General features: G+C 38.1%; 1 protein-coding gene across 4 annotated transcripts in view; it reads right to left on the bottom strand.

Moving 5' to 3' along the window:
• Window positions 1–6,379: 6,379 nt before the first annotated feature.
• PLRG1 (pleiotropic regulator 1) overlaps window positions 6,380–19,013 on the bottom strand; it is a 26,350-nt gene continuing 13,716 nt past the window's right edge. For all 4 annotated transcript variants that reach the window (XM_012556251.2, XM_023733490.1, XM_023733491.1 and 1 more), the window contains 7 exons: window positions 11,781–11,930; window positions 11,592–11,693; window positions 10,948–11,050; window positions 10,109–10,217; window positions 9,261–9,400; window positions 8,632–8,825; window positions 6,380–8,089 (listed from right to left, as the gene is read on the bottom strand). In XM_012556251.2, coding sequence (XP_012411705.1) covers window positions 8,030–8,089; window positions 8,632–8,825; window positions 9,261–9,400; window positions 10,109–10,217; window positions 10,948–11,050; window positions 11,592–11,693; window positions 11,781–11,930 — 858 coding nt within the window. In that variant the 3' untranslated portion in view covers window positions 6,380–8,029. The remainder of the gene's footprint in view (window positions 8,090–8,631; window positions 8,826–9,260; window positions 9,401–10,108; window positions 10,218–10,947; window positions 11,051–11,591; window positions 11,694–11,780; window positions 11,931–19,013) is intronic.

The raw sequence follows: 19,013 nt of genomic DNA, 5'->3' as shown, positions 1-19,013 counted from the left end.
CAAGAAAAGGTTTAAACACAGAAGAAAACGTTCTTTGATGGTTACGAGAGTGGGGAGGGAGGGGAGGATTATTTACTAACTAGATAGTAGATAAGAATTATCTTAGGTGAAGGGAAAGACAGCACACACTACAGGGGAAGTCAGCACAACTGGACTAAACCAAAGCTAAGAAGTTTCCCAAAGACAATCAAACACTTTGAGGGACTGAGTAGCAGGGATAGGAGTCTGGGGACCATGCTTACAGGGGACATCTAGGTCAATTGGCATAACAAAGCTTATTAAGAAAATGTTCTGCATCCTACTTTGGTGAGCAGCGTCTGGGGTCTAAGATGCATCAATTGGTCCCAACCACCTGGAGTAAAGGAGAATGAAGAACACCAAAGACACAAGGAAGCTATTAGCTCAGAGACAGAAAGGGCCACATAAACCAGAGACTTCATCAGCCTGAGACCAGAAGACCTAAATGGTGCCCAGCTACCACCAATGACCACCCTGACAGGGAACACAACAGAGTGTCCCTGATGGAGCAGGAGAAAGGTGGGATGCAGAACTCAAATTCTAGTAAGAATATCAAACTTAATGGTCCGACTGAGACTGGAGGAACCCCGGAAAGCTTGGTCCCTGGTTTCTCTATCAGCCCAGAACTAAAACAATTTCTGAGGCCAACTCTTCAGCCAGGGATTGGACTGGACTGTGGGACCTAAAGTAATACTCGTGAGGAGTGTGCCTCTTAGCTCAAGTAGATACAAGAGACTAAACCGGCAGCTTCTGTCTGGAGGTGAGATGGGAAGGCAGAGAGGGTTAGGAGCTGGTTGAATGGACATGGGGACTCAGGGGTGGAAGGGGGGGCGCTGTCGCAGTATCGGGAGAGCAATTAGGGTCACATAACAATGTATGTATAAATTTTTGTATGGGAGACTAACTTGAAATGTAAACTTCATTTAAACTACAACAATGAAAAGAATTTTTAAAAAATCCCCAGAAAATTAGATTTTTTATTTCTTCTGCCCTCAGACATTTATTCAGGCAATAAAATATTTATTGATCACTAGTTTAGGAATAATTAAGATTTTATACATAGTATATACGCATGGAATATGTATGTTAATTTCAAGTATCTGTTATTCCTTTTAAAAGGAGGCCTGGTGGCACAGTGGTTAAAGCATTCAGTGTTAAGCAAAAGGTCGGCGGTTTGAACCCACCATCTGCTCCATTGGAGAAAGATGTGGCAGTCTGCTTCCATAAAGATTTACAGCCTTGGAAGCCCTATGGGGCACTTCTACTCTGTCCTATTGGGTCGTTATCAGTTGGAATCTATCTGACAGCCGAAAATAAACCTGTTGCCATCAAGTCAATTCCGACTCGTAGCAACCCTATAGGACAGAGTAGAACTGTCCCATAGGGTTTTCAAGGAGTGGCTGGTGGATTCAAACTGCCGACCTTTTGGTTAGCAGCCAAGCTCTCGACAGTAATGGATTTTTGTTTTGTTTTTTTTAAATTACAGCCCTAGTACCATCAGCAGTGACTGTAACAGAGGTGGCCGTCAAAGAATGTTTGTTCATGAATGTACTAGAAAGTCTGCTTCACTATGAGGATTTCTGAAACGGGTGACAACAGGAATGTTATCAATTCAACAAAGCAATGACATACTTAGTGGAAGTAATGTGTAAGACATAGAAACACATTGGTGGTTTCCAAGACGACCAGAACATTCCTTTTCTAAAACAGCTTGAGAGCAATTTCCTTCAGAGAAAGCAAAGTATGGTAGAGAATTCTAGGGCTCAGATTTGTCTTTTGTCCTCCACACTTCTCATCCATTCATTCTTACCACTAATTTTCCTTTCTCCACCTTTAAACCCAGATCTGTAGGAGGAAGCATTTTTTATTTTGCATTGTATTATGGATATTTTAAAATGCACATTCTGTCAAATTTTATGCAATGTTGAAAGGCTACATGCATTTTTACTCCCAATATCACCAGCAACTAACAACAACAATAAAACTATAATAAGTAAACTTGAATCTTCTCATTTCTCCCAATAGTTTTGGGACATGTATGCTAATTTTATGATGTTCACTATTGGTGTCTGGCAGTAACTCCTAAAGCAGGTGATCAAAAGAAAACCCTGGACATCTTTTCTATTTATTCTAAAGAACCTACACTCCCAGTGCATCACAATGTAGCCTATTGGTAAGAATACAGAAATATCACCATTTGACCCAACTGGCTCTAAATGCAGAAAGAGGGCAATGCCATTCTAAGAAACACAAACAACCAAGGGTGTGTCTCATAGCCTTTCTTTCTCGTGTTACTTTCCTGTATTAACCAACCACTTTTGCTGGAAATGATGACATGGAAAGAAAAGAAAAGACAGGACAACCACAGTTCCTTTTCCCTTCAGTTTTCCTTCTTACTCCTCTGTGAGCCAAGGTAGAGTTTTGGTAGAATGTGCATGTACCAACAAAGAAAAGAAAAACAGTTGAGTGAGTTTTGTGCAGTATTTCCATTGCTCTGGTGAAAACATACATACAAAATACGTGTGTATGTATGAGCTATGAAATTACAAAAGTATAGTTTTGGTATTTCACATATGAGCTAAATGCTCTTATATTTGCATTTAAAACTGGTGTTTTGTATGAGATGCATATGTTCATTCAACCAACCACCTTTAAGAAAGTCTATTGTCTAACCCCTTAGGGCTGCCATAACAAAATACCACAAGGCTTTAAAAGCTTTAAAGAACAGAAATTTATTTTCTGTCCTGGAGGCTAGAAGTCCAAATTCAGGACATCAGCAGGGCTATGCTCACCCTCTCTGTCAGCCATAGAAGGCACTTCCTTGCCTCTTTCAGCTTCTGCAGCCACAGACGTTTCTTGCCATCCCTTGGCCTACAGATGAACCTCACATGGTGCTTCCCCGTGTGTGTCTGCCTTTATAAGACACCATTCAGAAGTGACTAGAAGCTACCCTACTCTGGAATGAGATCATTAGCTGATCTGCAGAAAAAAAAAATATTTCCCCAAACAAAGTCACAATCACAGCTATAGTGGTTAGGACTTAAATATATCTTTTTCAGGGACGCAATTCAATCCATAACGGTCTCTATATATTTATTTAGCACGTTCCTGCAACTTTATTTATTTATTGCTATCTATTGTGGCCACAATCCACATCCGCACATTCAAATCTACTCTGTTTTTAAAACAGCAGCATAGTATTCCCTATGCCAAAATATTCATGAACCATAACTTACTACTACACTAATTCTTCCTTGAATTACCTAGTTTTATGCTTTTTACACCTGACAGAACAGACACCCCCACTTCTCATGGTTCTACTCTTTCAAAAATTTCTTAAATATTTCAATAACTTTATTACATAAACTTTGTTATCAATTTGTGAAGTTCTTTAAATAAACTCACTGAAAGTCTAATTGAAATCATATTAAATTTATATGTTAAATTTTACAGGAACCAAACCAAACCAAATCTATTGCCATCGAGTCGATTCCAACTCATAGCGACCCTATACAGCAGAGTAAAACTGCCCCATAGGTTTTCCAAGGAGCGGCTGGTGGATTCCAACTGCTGACCTTTTGGTTAGCAGCCTAAGCTTTTAACCACTGCACCACCAGGGCTCCTTTACAGGAGCAGCATATTTAAAACATTGAGTCTTTTCCCTCAGGGACACAGTGTGTATTCCTGTTCATTAAGACTTTTAAAATACCTTCAATATAGTTTTTGTTCTTTTATCTAGAACTTCCACATTTCCTATTAAAGTTAATCTTAAATATTTTATAGGTTTGTTCATATCATGTAAGTGACTATTTTTGAGACATATCAAACTACTCATTGCTGTTATCATGAAAACTATTAATTTTCATGTACTGCATTTATCCTGTATGGAGTAATCTTACAGGGCACTTGCATTAGTTTTAACAGTTTTTCTGTTGCTTGTTTTATATCCCTTATCTACAAATCATTATAATTTGATATTTCTTATTTCTTATCCTTTTTGTATCCTGGGAGCTCAAACTCCCAGAACTATATTAAAGAGAACAGACATCCTCATATTAATTCCTGGCTTTAACTACTCCTGTGTCTGTGTGTTCCACTGTAGAATGATTTAGCATTCCTTTCAGTAATTACCCTTTAAGAAGTCACTGCCCTTTTCCCCCTCCCTTCTCAGTCACAGGTCCCCCACCAAACCAATTAAAATTTCAGGTCCTTCTTCATCAGCTGGAGAGCTAACGAAACCAAAAAACCAGTTCCTGTAGAGTGAATTCCAACTCATGGTGATCCCATGTGTGTCAGGGTAGAGCTGTGCTCCATAGGGCTTCAATGACCGATCTTTCAGAAGTAGATTACCAGTTCTTTCTTCTGAGGTGCCTCTGGGTGGATGCAAACCTCCCACCTTTCAATAAGAACCCAAGAGCATTAACTGTTTGCATCACCCAGGGACTCTGAGTTAAGACCAGGTTCATCTGCTCATTCCCACTTCCACTTTGTCCATCTGCCTACATGTTCCCTATCCTTCAAAGCAGTCTTAAAACTCAGCTCCTTCACAAAGACTGCCATTCTAGAACACACTATCCTCCCTCTCCTGGAGCACTCATGGTATGTAACATCCTTTTAACACTGAATTTTATCCTTCTGGTGGAAAGAAATCTTTCATATTCTTACTTAATCCTAGTATAAGCATTTGCTATCTTGTTCCTTGATTACAATTGCAGCTAGGAGAGTGGAGACCACGTACCATAATTTGGGATATCTTCTAAAATACCTGTCAAGTATGAGCTGTATATGAACTCATCAAAAATGTGTTCAACAAATAAGCAGGTATCCTCAAATCAGTTTCTCTTCTCCTAAAATCTCCCAAACCTCCATATCCTTAAAAAATTGAGAGGAATCCAAGTAACAGATATTAATCTATGAATATGCATTTCTTTAGCATCAAAGTAAATTTAGACAGATGATAAATTTAAAAATATATTACATATAAACTTGAATATGAGTTGGAATCAACTCTTTGGCCAACTGGTGGTGGTAGCTGCAGCAAGCTTGAATAGCTGGGAGGTGTACAGACTGAGAGCATTGCTAGAAAGAACCAATCTTACTTAGGGCCAATTAGAAATGCTTGCAGAATTCAGGTGATGGCATGAATATTTGCCTTACTCTTCTGCCAGAGTAGTCTTTGAATCAGTGGGGAATTGACCCTTATGGTCTATGTGATAATAACAAATTATAAGAAGACAAGGTACTTTCTTAGTAAGAGCAAGGGGATAGGGATAAGAAAACCTGGAAATACAGACAGGATGCTCCTTAGAAGCAAGGATGGCGAGACTTCATCTCACATACTTCGGACATGTTGTCAGAAGGGACCAGTCCCTGGAGAAGGACATCACACTTAGTAGACGGTCAGCAAATAAAAGGAAGACCCTCATTGAGATGGATTGACACAGTGGCTTCAACAATCGGCTGAAGCATAAGGATTGTGAGGATGGCGTGGGACCAGGTGGTGTTTCTTTTTGTTGTACGTAGGGTCTCTATGAGTCAAAACCAAATCGATGGCACCTAGCAACAGGTATTTAAACGGCACTGAACTGGACTCAGTTTCACCTTAATTTTTTTTACTTACCCCGTCTCCTTTTTCATTAGGGTATTTGATTTTTCTATTTTTTTCTTAATTGGATTATCTAAATAGTTTTATCTACTTTAACACATTTTCATTATTTTTTTCTAATGGGATGGGTTGAGAGAATAGTAAGTGAAGAATGGGAAATGAAATATGAGGATTCTTTTAAGGAATTTAGTTATAAAAGGGAAGGGTGAAATGAGTGCACACTTACAGAACATAGGTCTAGTAATTTAAGATGAGCAAGTACAACATATGTGTATGCTGTAATACTCTGGTATAAAGAGAGGACATTAATGGTGCAGTGGAGAAAACGGTTAATTGTGGAAGTCTTTGAGTAGACAAGAACGTACGGCAACAACTGTACATATGGAAGAATTATTCTTGACAGGGTGAGTTTGTCCTTTGTAACGAGGCAGAATGCATAAACTACAGGAATGTGCACTCGCTTATTGCAGAAGGCCCACTTGAAGTTTGCCGTCACAAATCAAAATTGAATCCCACTAGCACAGCTGTTTTTCTCTGATATCACTTTACAGTTTCAGTGTAGATATGGCACAGGCAGAGTAAGAGATTTTGGTTAACCCTATTTGAAGTGGGATAATAGTTATTTTTCTCATCTCCTTGTACTAGTCATTTCCTCTTGGCCCTTAGGAGCGGGACACTATTCACCTCTATTTTTCTTGTTAGGAAGCATATTAGAATCTCTCAGGGATGCTAGTGTTTTTTCATCTTTATTTAGGTTTACAAAATACATGCTTATAGAAAATTAAAACATTATAGAAATATATAAAGCAGATCATGAAAGTTCTTCCACGTCACTTCCTCACAAAACCACTGATAACGATATGACGTTATTTCTCCAGTATTTTTAGAGCATTAACAAGTTACTTTACAAAAATGCTTGAACAACTATTTTTTTACATAATAGTAAAGTTTGGACAATTAAGCATAATAGTCCAGACACTCCTCACCCTCTTAACCAATACACAGAAATAAATTGTATGCAGGTACTATAATCTATTAAACCAATCTCTGTTGATGGGACATTTGGGTTACTTGCAATTATTTAAGCACAAAGGTGCAATGAACTTTCTGTGTTCTCTTACCAGATTGTTCCCAGTGGGCAGTTACCTAGAAGTCTGTCTCCTAAGGCTTGAGCATTTTCAATAAACCCCATAAAACTACACTGCTAAGACTTGTAACAATTATATATTACCACCTACAGCATGAAAGATAGGCTATGTATAATTTGAAAATGCTTATTCAAAATCATGGCACAACTTAATTTTGAAAGTTTCAAAACTGCTCTTGTAACTGTTTAACTACAGAAAATGAGGTGTGAGAAAATCTTGAGTGATGCAGAATCAGGATTCCAAGCATAAAGTATTTATTTGGAGAATAAGTATTAGAAATTTAAATAACACTTTTCTATAAAATCTCCACGAGAGTCCAGCCCTTGCTACATATTCAAATGCCTCCAACGTTATCTCCAGAGTTATTTTCCCTAAGTTTCAACACCTACATTAATATCCTGTTTGTGGAATAAAGTCAAAATTCAAAATCTGAAATTTTTCCCTCCACTAGTCAGCTTTATTCTCCATTACTCAACTAGAGTAGACAACTCTTTGCTTCTACAACACACCACAACACACTCTGCCATCTCTGGTTTCATTCCTTTATGCCACATCTTCGAATAATCATTTCTTTCTCGGCCCTCCTTCACTGCAAGGCTCATCTCAAAGGCCACCTACCCTGTGAAGTCCTCCACAGTCCTGCCCATAAAAAACTCATTGTTTTTGCTTCTGTGCTCCCCCAGGATTTCACTCGCACCTCTGTTACAGCATGTCTACAACAAGCTACCGAACTGGTTATCTTGGAGGACAGGCGTTATCTATTTCTCAACAGGATCTAGTGCAGAACTTGGCAGAACATGCACTCAAGAACTATTTCTGGAATAAACATACTTAAGATTTCAAATCTTCAAATCCCAAATTACCACACAGATATCAGTTCAAAAAACTTTTTTTAAACTTCTGCTCCCCTCAAAACATGTCCTATGATAATAATCAGTTTTGTAAATTAAAAAAAAAGTCTCCTAACAAAACTGAAAAAATCTTTTTATCTTTAGAATAGTTCTGTTCAATGGACGTGCATATGCGTGATATCTGCACCTTACTTCCTAGGATCAAAAATGGTTTATTTCAGAAATAAAAACACTGGGGGAGGGGGAGGGCAGGGAGCAATTTATTGTAACATGTGATGACCCGGCAATGATTTGAGCAAGTAAGTCTCTGCTTTATACTCCCAGTCAGAGCACACAGTGACTGGGTATCCTCATCCAAGCCAAGGTAAGGGGGGAAAAGGCGGAACCACCGTGAAGACAATGCTACATTAAAATCTCTTTCTCTTGATAATTTCTGGTTTCCAGCTGACTGGATGAGTTTCTTCTGTCTAAAAATAGAGAATAAGTTAAAATAAATGATTAGTTTGCCTCACTTTAATAGACTTCTAATAAAGTCAAGGTATCCATTCTAGATCACCTCTCTCGGCATTATACACATAGCTGTTCTCTAACAATTTCAGGAATAGTTGAATCTTTTGGTATTACCTGAGGCTCTAATAAAAACGGTGAGTAGGTTCACTGCAAGTTCAGTTTAAGGTATTTCATCTAAAATAAAACTGCTAATTAAATATTCTAGTAACACCAAAGCTTATGGTTCTAGAATTGCATAGCTTTATTCATAAGCTGCTATTCTGAGTGCCAAGATTTTCTCAAAGACTGTCAAAAGGAAAGTTGGAATAAAATTAAATCTATGGATTCAATGGCTTAAATGACGACAGTACAAAAATCTCTGAGGAGTCACTACCCAAGGTAACAAATACCTTAATATTATACTTTTTCTTCTGCTAATTTTAATAACTTGAAAATGAGAAAACACTTGCAAAATTGGTATGGTTGATTCATTTAAAAGTATATGTGAAACAGAACTTACCGCTGTATCATCCTCTCTGTACACTTTAATGGTTTTGTCAGCCTCAGCTGTTAGTAATCGACTTTCAGACTGATCAAAAGCGCAAGCAAATATTCCTGATTCACTATCCAAAGACCCAGGCTGCACAGCTGCATGAACTCTCTGGAAATTATAGCCAGTTCTCCAGTCCCAAAGATGCATAGTGCCATTATCAGCTTAAAGGGAAAGATCTAGTTAAACCTGGTATTCCTTTAACAATCCAGTCTGACATTTATTAAACGCCAAGCACCAGGACAATAACTAGCAGTTATAAAGACATTTAAGACACAAGCACTCAAGCTTCTCTTAATATTGGTTTGCTTCCTTTCTTTTTGCTTAATTCAAAACTTATTATATAGATCTGAAAAAGCATCACAAAATCTGACAACCACTTCTAGGCTACCCAACTCAAGGCGATTCCCGGTGTAAACCCAAACATGTGTTATGATTAGGCAGGATGTATATATGATCAGCCAAATACACACTACTCTGGTAAGTTCTGCTCTAATACTTAGTGTGATGGCTTAAAATTTTCACAAAAATATTTACTCTTTCATTAAAAAAAAAAAAAAAGACTAAGCAACATATTTAACATAAAAATCTTATTTTACCTCCAGATACCAGCACTCCATCAGAATTCACCGTCAATGTGTTAATAATAGCATTATGACCAGAAAGATTTTGAATGAAACTTCCATCAGGGAATTTCCACTGTTTTATGTTATCTGGAGAACCCGATGCAAATGTGTAACTGAAAAAAGATGAAAAAGAATGACAAAGTAAACCAAGCTAAATATAATGGCGAATTTTAAAAGCCTATTATAGTTGTAATTTTGCAATGTGCACTCACTGATGTATGTGGCGTTAATATCACTAAAGTCATACCAACGATAAAATATCAAGATATTTGTTCCAAGTTAAATTTGATTTTTGGATTATTTCAAGTGCATTTTAAATTCCAGATTAATGTTTTATTCTCATTTCTCCACAGCTCTGCACTGAGCTGGAGAAATAAACGTGCAAAAGGTGAAAACACGTAACTTCACATAATTGGCGGGGGTGGGGGGAACAGAAGAAGGGGAGAGAAGGCAAAGGACAGAGGGAGAGAGGAAGAGAGAGTAAGGGAGAGAGGGAATGAGAACAAGGGAGAGGAGGAAAGAAACGGAGAAAAGAAATGAATATGTACAGAAATGTGTGAGAGGTGATCTGACAGACCAAACAATAGGCTGTAATATTATGCTCAACCTCTTTGGACACCATGACTGTATTTTCATGGCTCCTACTATTTTTTTCCCCTACATATATTAACCTTCTCCTTAAGAATTATTCTATGTATATCTCAGTATTCAATAACACTTATGTGTAGTATAATCCAAAAACATTAAACGCAACCACTATTAAGTCCACTCAACCATGGTTTATTTATATTATCTCATTAAATATGATGATTTTTACTTACTGTCTTGGATGTAAAACCACAGCCCTGACTGATTTTTTGTGATTTGTTAGTGTGACTCTTGTTTTTCCAGCCACCAAGTCCCATAATCGTATTGTAGTGTCGTGGCTTCCTATAATGAAAATACACAAACACAACCCAAACATACATCAGGAAAAAGACAGTGAAGTTACAATGTAATAAATTATGAAGCATTCTTTCAGACACATATATACTAAATGAAAGTCATGTTACCTCTTGGCTAATTTCTTTATAGCTCCAGAAATCTATGTTGATTTAAATTTAATTCTTTAAAAAATATAATACAAAGTTTGAAGCAATGTCAACCAAATAGAACAAATGCAAATAGCAAATGAAACAAACACATCACTTTACCCCTGGCAGAGTGGAAAGAAAAAACTCCAATGATTCTTTAGTTAATAAAATACAACAAATGAAGAAATTATTTTCTATTTTTAAAGATTCACTGTTATTAATCTTATTTTAAGAAAAACAAGACTCAATACAAGCTCTAAATGTCACTGATCACAGGATATTTTATCTTCTAACTTCAATTTCCTACACTAGAATTTTTACACTATAAAACAATGCTTAATTGTAACTAATGACACCATTTTTCAGTCAGACACTACAAGACACTGTGTATGACACACTGATTTGTAAAAGGTATGAAATAAAAACTGAAGTCTGACTATAATAAATTTCAAATGCCTGTGATTAAAATATGACACAGAAACGAATACAATACAAAGCAAGAATTATAGTGAAGATACAAAGTACATGTATAATTATGATACATCCTGACATGAACATGTTATAAACTTGGGAAGTATCTCTCATACCAGTAATAATCTGTGGTTCTGCAGCTTGACATCTCACTGTAGCAACTGCATTTGTATGTCCAGATAAAGTGTGCACACTGGCTTTAGTTCTTACGTCCCAAATCTATAAAAGCACAACAGATACACTGTCAAAGAGAACAGGGATTCATATTCCAGGCAGACTTAAGTGGATCAATCCAAGGCTGGGAATTTACTAGACAACTGTGCCTGAATATAATGAAGAAAGTGTTACATGAGGGATAATGATCTATAAGCTGGGTGGAGAATGGAAAGATAGGAGGCAAATGACAGGAAAAAAAAAAGCTGAAGGATCAGGGGACTATATATATGTAAGAACGGGTAGAGTGGGACTACTGACTGAAAGAGCTAATAAGGGAAAATAGTTGTGGGGATAGACTGGAGGGTGAGAATGTGACATCTTAGGGGTGAGGCACTCCCAACAATACACATGGTGAGGGCATGGCTACACGAATGAGGACTAAGGTGGAAAAATGTATGGGTCAAGTAACTGAGGGAGTAGGATACTGATGAGTCAAGACAACAATTTTTAGTTCTCTATCAAACAATATATGACACCAATACTAAATCTGTGTACTGTAAGATGTAACATATTTACAGATAACACACAACTCTTTCCTATTTACCCGTGCAGTTGAATCTCGACTACAGGTTACCAGCACATCTATTGTTGGATGCAAATCCAAACCATAGACGGCACTTAGATGTCCATGATAGTGTCTTATAACCTAAAGAGAAAGCAGAAAAGTTCAAATTTCTACAAACAGAAAGATAAACACTGGCTAAATGTTTTAAATCCCTAACCCTAAGCTTACCTTATTATATTCAAGATCCCAGCATTTTACTTGTTTGTCTTCTCCACAAGAGAACAGGTATGGGCTCCTTGTGCTTACGATCACACCACGCACTGTACTGATATGCCCCGTCAAAGACAGTTTTAATTTGCCACTAGCCAAGTCCCAGATCTGCAATCAAAGAAAATTTAACTTTACTTTGTGTTGGTTACTCCAAAGCAAATATTTAGAATCTTGCTGTTAAAATTAAGTCTTCAAAAAGAAAATGAGAAAGATATAAACATATAAAGAAAACCAAAAATTTATAAGACCCCCCCCCCAAAATAAAAGAGGAAAAAAAATTGAAAGGCATGGTCAAATTCGGAAAATATGTGCAATAAAAGACAAAACATTCATTTTCTTAATATGTAAAGGACATTATTGATAACAAAAGCATGAAGATATAAAGTATTAAATCAGGCAAAGATAACAACAAATTAAAAAACCCTCAGAACAGCAAATAGAGACATGAAAAAAATTCAATCTCCCCAGAAATTTTTCTTTTTATTTCTTCCCATACAAAAATTTATACATACATTGTTATGTGACTCTAATTGCTCTCCCCATACTCTGAGAGCACACTCCTCCTTTCCACTTGATTCCCCATGTCCATTTAACGAGCTCCTAACCCACTCTGCCTTCCCATCTCACCTCTGGACAGAAGCTGCACGTTTAGTCTCTTGTATCTACTTGAGCTAAGAGGCACACTCCTCATGAGTATCAATTTAGGTCCCACAGTCCAGTCCAATCCCCGTCTGAAGAGTTGGCCTCAGAAATTGTTTTAGTTCTGGGCTGATAGAGAATCCAAGGGCCAAGCTTTCCAGGGTTCCTCCAGTCTCAGTCGGACCATTAAGTCTGGTATTCTTACTAGAATTTGAGTTCTGCACCCCAACTTTTCCTGCTCCATCAGGGACACTCTGTTGTGTTCTCTGTCAGGGCGGTCACTGGTGGTAGCGGGGCACCATCTAGTTCTTCTGGTTTCAGGCTGATGAAGTCTCTGGTTTATGTGGCCCTTTCTGTCTCTGGGACTAATACTTTCCTTGTGTCTTTGGTGTTCTTCATTCTCCTTTACTCCAGGCAGTTGGGACCAATTGATGCATCTTAGATGGCCGCTTGCAAGCTTTTAAGACCCCAGACGCCACTCACCAAAGTAGGATGCACAACATATTCTTAATAAGCTTTGTTATGCCAATTGACCTAGATGTCCCCTGAAATCATGGTCCCCAGACCCCTATCCCTACTACTTTGTCCTTCAAAGTGTTTGACTATATTCAAGAAACTTCTTAGCTTTGGTTTAGCCCAGCTGTGCTGACTTCCCCTGTCGTGTGTGCTTTCCTTCCCTTCACCTAATTTTTATCTACTATCTGGTTAGTAAATAACCCTTACCCTCCCTCCCCACCATCGTAAACATCAAAGAATGTTTTCTTCTGTGTTTAAATCTTTTTTTGAGTTTTTACAATAGTAGTCTTACATGATATTTGTCCTTTTGGGACTAAATTCACTCAGCGTAATGACTTCCACCTTCCTCCACGTTATGTTTCATGGCTTCATCGTTGTTCTTTGTTGTTGCATAGTATTCCATTGTGTGCATATACCATAATTTGTTTACCCATCCTTCCGTTGATGGGCACCTAGGCTGTTTCCATCTTTTTGCTATTGTGAACAGTGTTGCAATGAACATGGGTGTGCATATACCTATTCGTGTGACAGCTCGTTTCTCTAGGATATATTCCAAGGAGCAGGATAGCTGGATCATATGGTACTTCTATTTCTTGCTTTTTAAGGAAGCGCCAAATCGATTTCCAAAGTGGTTATACCATTTTACATTCCCACCAGCAGTGTCTAAGTGTTACAGTCTCTCCACAACCTCTCCAGCATTTATTATTTTGTGTGTTTTGCATTAATGACAGCCTTGTTGGGGTAAGATATCTCATTGTAGTTTTGATCTGCATTTCTCTAATAGCTAATAATAGTGAGCATTTCTTCACGTGTCTCTTAACTGCCTAAAATATCTTCCTTGGCCAAGTGCCTGTTCATATTCTTTGCCCATGTTTTAACTGGGTTGTTTGTCTTTTTGTTGTTGAGGTTTGGCAGTATCTTGTAGATTTCAGAGAATAGATACTGGATTTGTCATCGCCAAAAATTTTCCCGACTTCCAGGCAACATGGCGTTCTAGGCAGAAGCACCACACCGTCCCTGCATAGCAAAGATCTGGAAAACTAAGCCAAACACAGAAAACAGCAATCCTGAAACCCTAAGCACCAAACAAAGAGATAAACAACTCAGCCAAGTACCAAATGGAATAAGAAACTGACAGAGAACAGAGAGAGAAGAGATACATGCAGAGGTCCCCTAACAGCTAACAAAGCACGGATCTGCCATGTTGGACCCCTATCAGAGACCAGCGAACATGGGGTACAAGAAAGCAGCTTCACAGAGCTTCCAGCAAAACACAGAACAACCGGTAACCAGCAACAGACGCTTTCCCACCCCCCACCCTTCTTCACTCCCCACTCGGCCTCCTCTGCTTCCCACAGCCACAGTCTCTTGGCCTGGAAGCACCAGCTACTTTGATTCCACCTGCCCAAATGGGCCAACTCCCTGAGTACCATTTGTTGGCTGCTGGTGTTGCTTTTTAACCTCTCACCACCTCCTCCTCCTTTCACTCAAATACCTGGCTCTGTGCGCCATCTTTGCTTCTTCCTGAAAGGCTGTGCAACTCCGCTCGAATGTGAAACTGCTTCTCGGTCTGTGCTGCCATGCTGGTGGGATCCCGGGCCTTTTCTGGTTTGTTTGTTTTGAACTGTTTCTTTTTCTTTTCTCGAATTGGGAGCCCGTTCTAGCCAGGCAGTACTGCGCGGCTTCGGACCTACCCCGTTTGCACAGACGCGCAGGGATCTCTGAGGGAATTTCTTTTTTCATGTTTTTTTTTTTATTATTCAATTTATTTTCTTTTCCCTCTCTTTCCCATTTTTCTTTCTTCATTACTCAGTTTCTCTTGTCTCTATACCGTCCTACTCTTCCTGTCCACTGAATACCTGGCACTGAGTGCCACCTCTATGCCTTCTAGCCAGGCTGTACTTCAACGCCTGGGAGAAACTTCCCCAGACCTCGTAGCTGCACCGGTGGGAACCCTGGGAGCTTTACTTTTCTAATTTTTATTTATTCATTTTTTTCATTTCTTTTCCTTCTTCATTTTTTCCTTTTTCTTTTTCTCCACTTCATAGTCTCTTATCTCTCCACTCCAACGAGGAGCTCCCCTAGCACTCTTTTTGTTTGTTTCTAAGTTTTTGGCTCCTGTTCCTCTCTCCTCTCTCCCATACCCACATTAGCTCCACACATCACAATCTCACCCCTCTATCCTGCATACCTGCACCGTGCGCTCAACATCATACCACCAAGCAACACGGGCACAGCTTACCGGAACCTGCCCTGCACTGATTACCAGCCCACCCAGGTCACCACAAACCACCCATCCCAGCAACTCCTCTTCAGCTAGACCTGCCCTACTATACCATATCTGAGCGACTGACCCTGCCAATTGGAGGAGGCAAAAAGTATTGCGCCCACAGACGAACAAACAAGAAAACACACAGATTGCCTGTTCACACATAACCAAATAAAACAAAAAAACAGAACGAAAAAAACAAATCTACAATCACTAAACGAGAAAAATAACTACTGAATGCCCCAAAGATAACAGACAATATCAAAACATTTACAAAAACAGGACAGGATGGTTCTAGTAGGTGTCCAAAATAAAACACCAGATGCCTTCCAGTAGAAAAAAAGGCACTAGAATTACCTGATAGGAAATTCAAATCTCTAATACTCAGAATTATCCAAGAGTTGAAGCAAACTGCAGACAAAAATGAGGAAAAAAAAAGACAAATTCATGGAAAATACAGACATAAAAAAGGAAGAATTCAGGAAAATAATGCAGGAACAAAATGCTAAAATAAATTCACAACTAGAAACCCTACAAAAGCAACAATTAGAAATCCAAAAGATAACCAGATTTCAGAAACGGACAGTGTCACAGAAGCACTGAGGAGCAGATGAAACGGTGGAAGACAGGATCAGCGAAATTGAAGACAAACACTTGAATACAACTCTGAGGAAAAATCAGAAAAAAGAACGAAGAAAAATGAAGAGACCCTGAAAATTATGTGGGATATAATCAAAAGCAAAAATTTGTGAGTGATTGGAGTTCCAGAACAGGGGGAGAAAACAAAAAACACAGAGAAGATCACTGAAGAACTCCTGACAGAAAATTTCCCCAATATCATGAAAGATGAAAAGCTGACCATCCAAGAAGCTCAACGACCCCCATATAGGATAGACCCCAAAGAAAATCACCAAGGCATATCATAATCACATTCGCTAAAACCAAACGCGAAGAATCCTGAGAGCAGCTCGAGAAAAACAAGAAGTCACATACAGAGCAGAAACAATAAGACTACGCTCAGATTGTTCCGCAGAAACCACGCAAGCAAGGAGGCAATGGGATGACATAAATAAAACTTTGAAAGAAAAAAACTGCCAGCAAAGAATAATGTATCCTGCAAACCTCTCATTCAAACATGATGGTGAAATTAAGACATTTCCAGATAAACAGAAATTAAGGGAGTATGTTAAAAACAAAACCAAACTTAGAAGAATTATTAAAGGGAGTCCTTCAATATAAGAACAAACAACTTCAGCTCACAGGCTAAATCTAGGACGTAGGATCATACCAGCCAGATACCAATCTAGGAAATGAACTCTCAAGGACTAACCAAAACCAAAAGAAGTACAACAGGGAATCAGAGCAGTTAATCTGTAAATGACAACAACATCAGAACAACAAAAGAGGGAATAAATGGTGTAGGTATCGAACCTTCTAATGGAGAGGAAGGCAAGGCAATACCAAGTAATAACAGACTGCTTCAAACTTACAAAGATAAGGGTAAATTTCATGGTAACCACAAAGAAAGTTAAGAAACCTCATAAAACTAAAGAGAAAAAACATAAAGTCTCAGTAAAAACAAAACCCACAAAACAAAAAGAAATTTAAAAAAATCCAGAAACAAAAGGAATACAGCACAGGAGAGTAAAAGGAACAAAGAAAACATCAGCACCACAAAAAAAGCACTACAAAATGACAGCAATAAACTCACACCTATCAATAATTACACTAAATGTAAATGGCCTAAATGCACCCATAAAGAGACGGAGAGTGATAGAATAGATAAAAAAGCAGGATCCATCAATACGCTGTCTACAAGAGACACACCTAAGAAACAAAGACGGAAATTTATTAAAAATCAAAGGATGGAAAAAATATATCAAGCAAACAACTACCAAAAAAGAGCAGGAGTGGCAATACTAATCTCAGATAAAATAGACTTTAAAACAAAATCTACCATAAAAGACAAAGAAGGACACTATATAATGATTAAGGGGACGATCCATCATGAAGACATAACCATAATAAACATCTACGCACCCGATGACAGGGCTCCAAAATACATAAAACAAACTCTAACAGCACTGAAAAGAGTAACTGACAGTTCCACAATAACAGAAGGAGACTTCAACACACCACTCTCAGTAGAGGACAGAACATCTAAAAAGAAACTCAGGAAAGATACAGAAGACATGAAGGGAACAATCAGCCAAGTTGACCTCATACACATATATAGAACACCCCATGCAACAGCTGCAAAGGACACATTCTTTTCCAACGCACATGGAACGTTCTCCAGAACAGAACATCTTTGGCCACAGAGCAATCCTCAAAAAGATCCAAAACGCTGAGATAATACAAAGTATCTTCTCTGACCACGATGTCATCAAGGTAGAAATTATCAACGGAAAGAGCAAGGGAAAAAAGTCAATTACATGGAAATTGAGTAACACCCTGCTTAAAAACCACTGGGTAAAAGAAGAAATCAGAGACGGGATCAAAAAACTCCTAGAATCAAACGAGAATGAAAACACAACATACCAAAACCTTTGGACACAGCAAAGGCAGTCTTCAGAAGACAATTTATAGCAGTAGATGCACACATCAAAATGAAAGGGACAAAATCAAAACATTAACTCAAACCAATAGAACACAGCAAAAGAAGCGCACAGCTACCAGAAGAAAGGAAATAATAAAGATCAGAACAGAAATAAATGAAATAGAGAACAGAAAAACAATAGAAAGAATCAACAAAACCAAAAGTTGGTTCTTTGAAAGAATCCACAAACCACGGGCCAGACTGACAAAAGAAAAACAGGAGGACGCAAATAACCCAAATAAAAATGAAATGGGCGACACTACAACAGACCCAACTGAAATAAAAAGGGTCATAACAGAATATTATCAAAAACTATACCCAACAAGTTTGAAAACCTAGAGGAAATGGATAAATTTCTAGAAACACACTACCTACCCAAACTACAACAAACTGATGTTGAAAATCTGAACAGACCCCTAACAAGAGACTGAAAAGGTAATAAAAAAAAACTCCCAACAAAAAAAAAAAGCCCTGACCCAGGTGACTTCAGTGGAAAATTCTACAAAACATTCAGAGAAGAGCTTGTACCAGTACTACTCAAACTATTAATGAGCATACAAAAGGAAGCAACACTTCCAACTTCATTCTATGAAGCCAGCATAAGCTTGATACCAAAAACAGGAAAAGACACCACCAAAAAAAAATTACAGAACAATACCTTTCATGAAAATAGATGCAAAAATTCTCAACAAAATTCTAGCCAACAGAATTCAGTATCATATCAAAAAAATACTACACCACGACTAAGCAGGATTCGTACCAGGTATGCAAGCATGGTTCAACATTAGAAAATCAATCAACGTAATCCACCACATAAATAAAAGAATCACATGGTCATCTCAACTGACGCAGAAAAGGCATTCAACAAAGTCCAACACAAATTCCTAATAAAAACTCTCAATAAAATAGATATAGAAGGGAAATTTCTCAACATAATAAAGGGCATCTATATAAAACCAACAGTGAACATCATTCTTCACAGAGACGGGCTGAAAACATTCCCTTGGAGAACAGGAACAAGACAAAGACGCCCTTTATCACCACTCCTATTTAACATTGTGCTGGAAGTTCTAGCTAGAGCAATAAAGCAAGAAAAAGAAATAAAGGGCATCCAAATTGGTAATGAAGAAGTTAAACTGTCCCTGTTTGCAGACGATACGATACTATA

The sequence above is a fragment of the Trichechus manatus genome, unplaced genomic scaffold, assembly GCF_000243295.1.
Source record: "Trichechus manatus latirostris isolate Lorelei unplaced genomic scaffold, TriManLat1.0 scaffold00059, whole genome shotgun sequence".
NCBI classification, from domain to species: Eukaryota; Metazoa; Chordata; class Mammalia; order Sirenia; family Trichechidae; genus Trichechus; species Trichechus manatus.
Note: the sequence above shows the minus strand (reverse complement) of the source record. Positions and strands in the feature narration are given on the sequence as shown.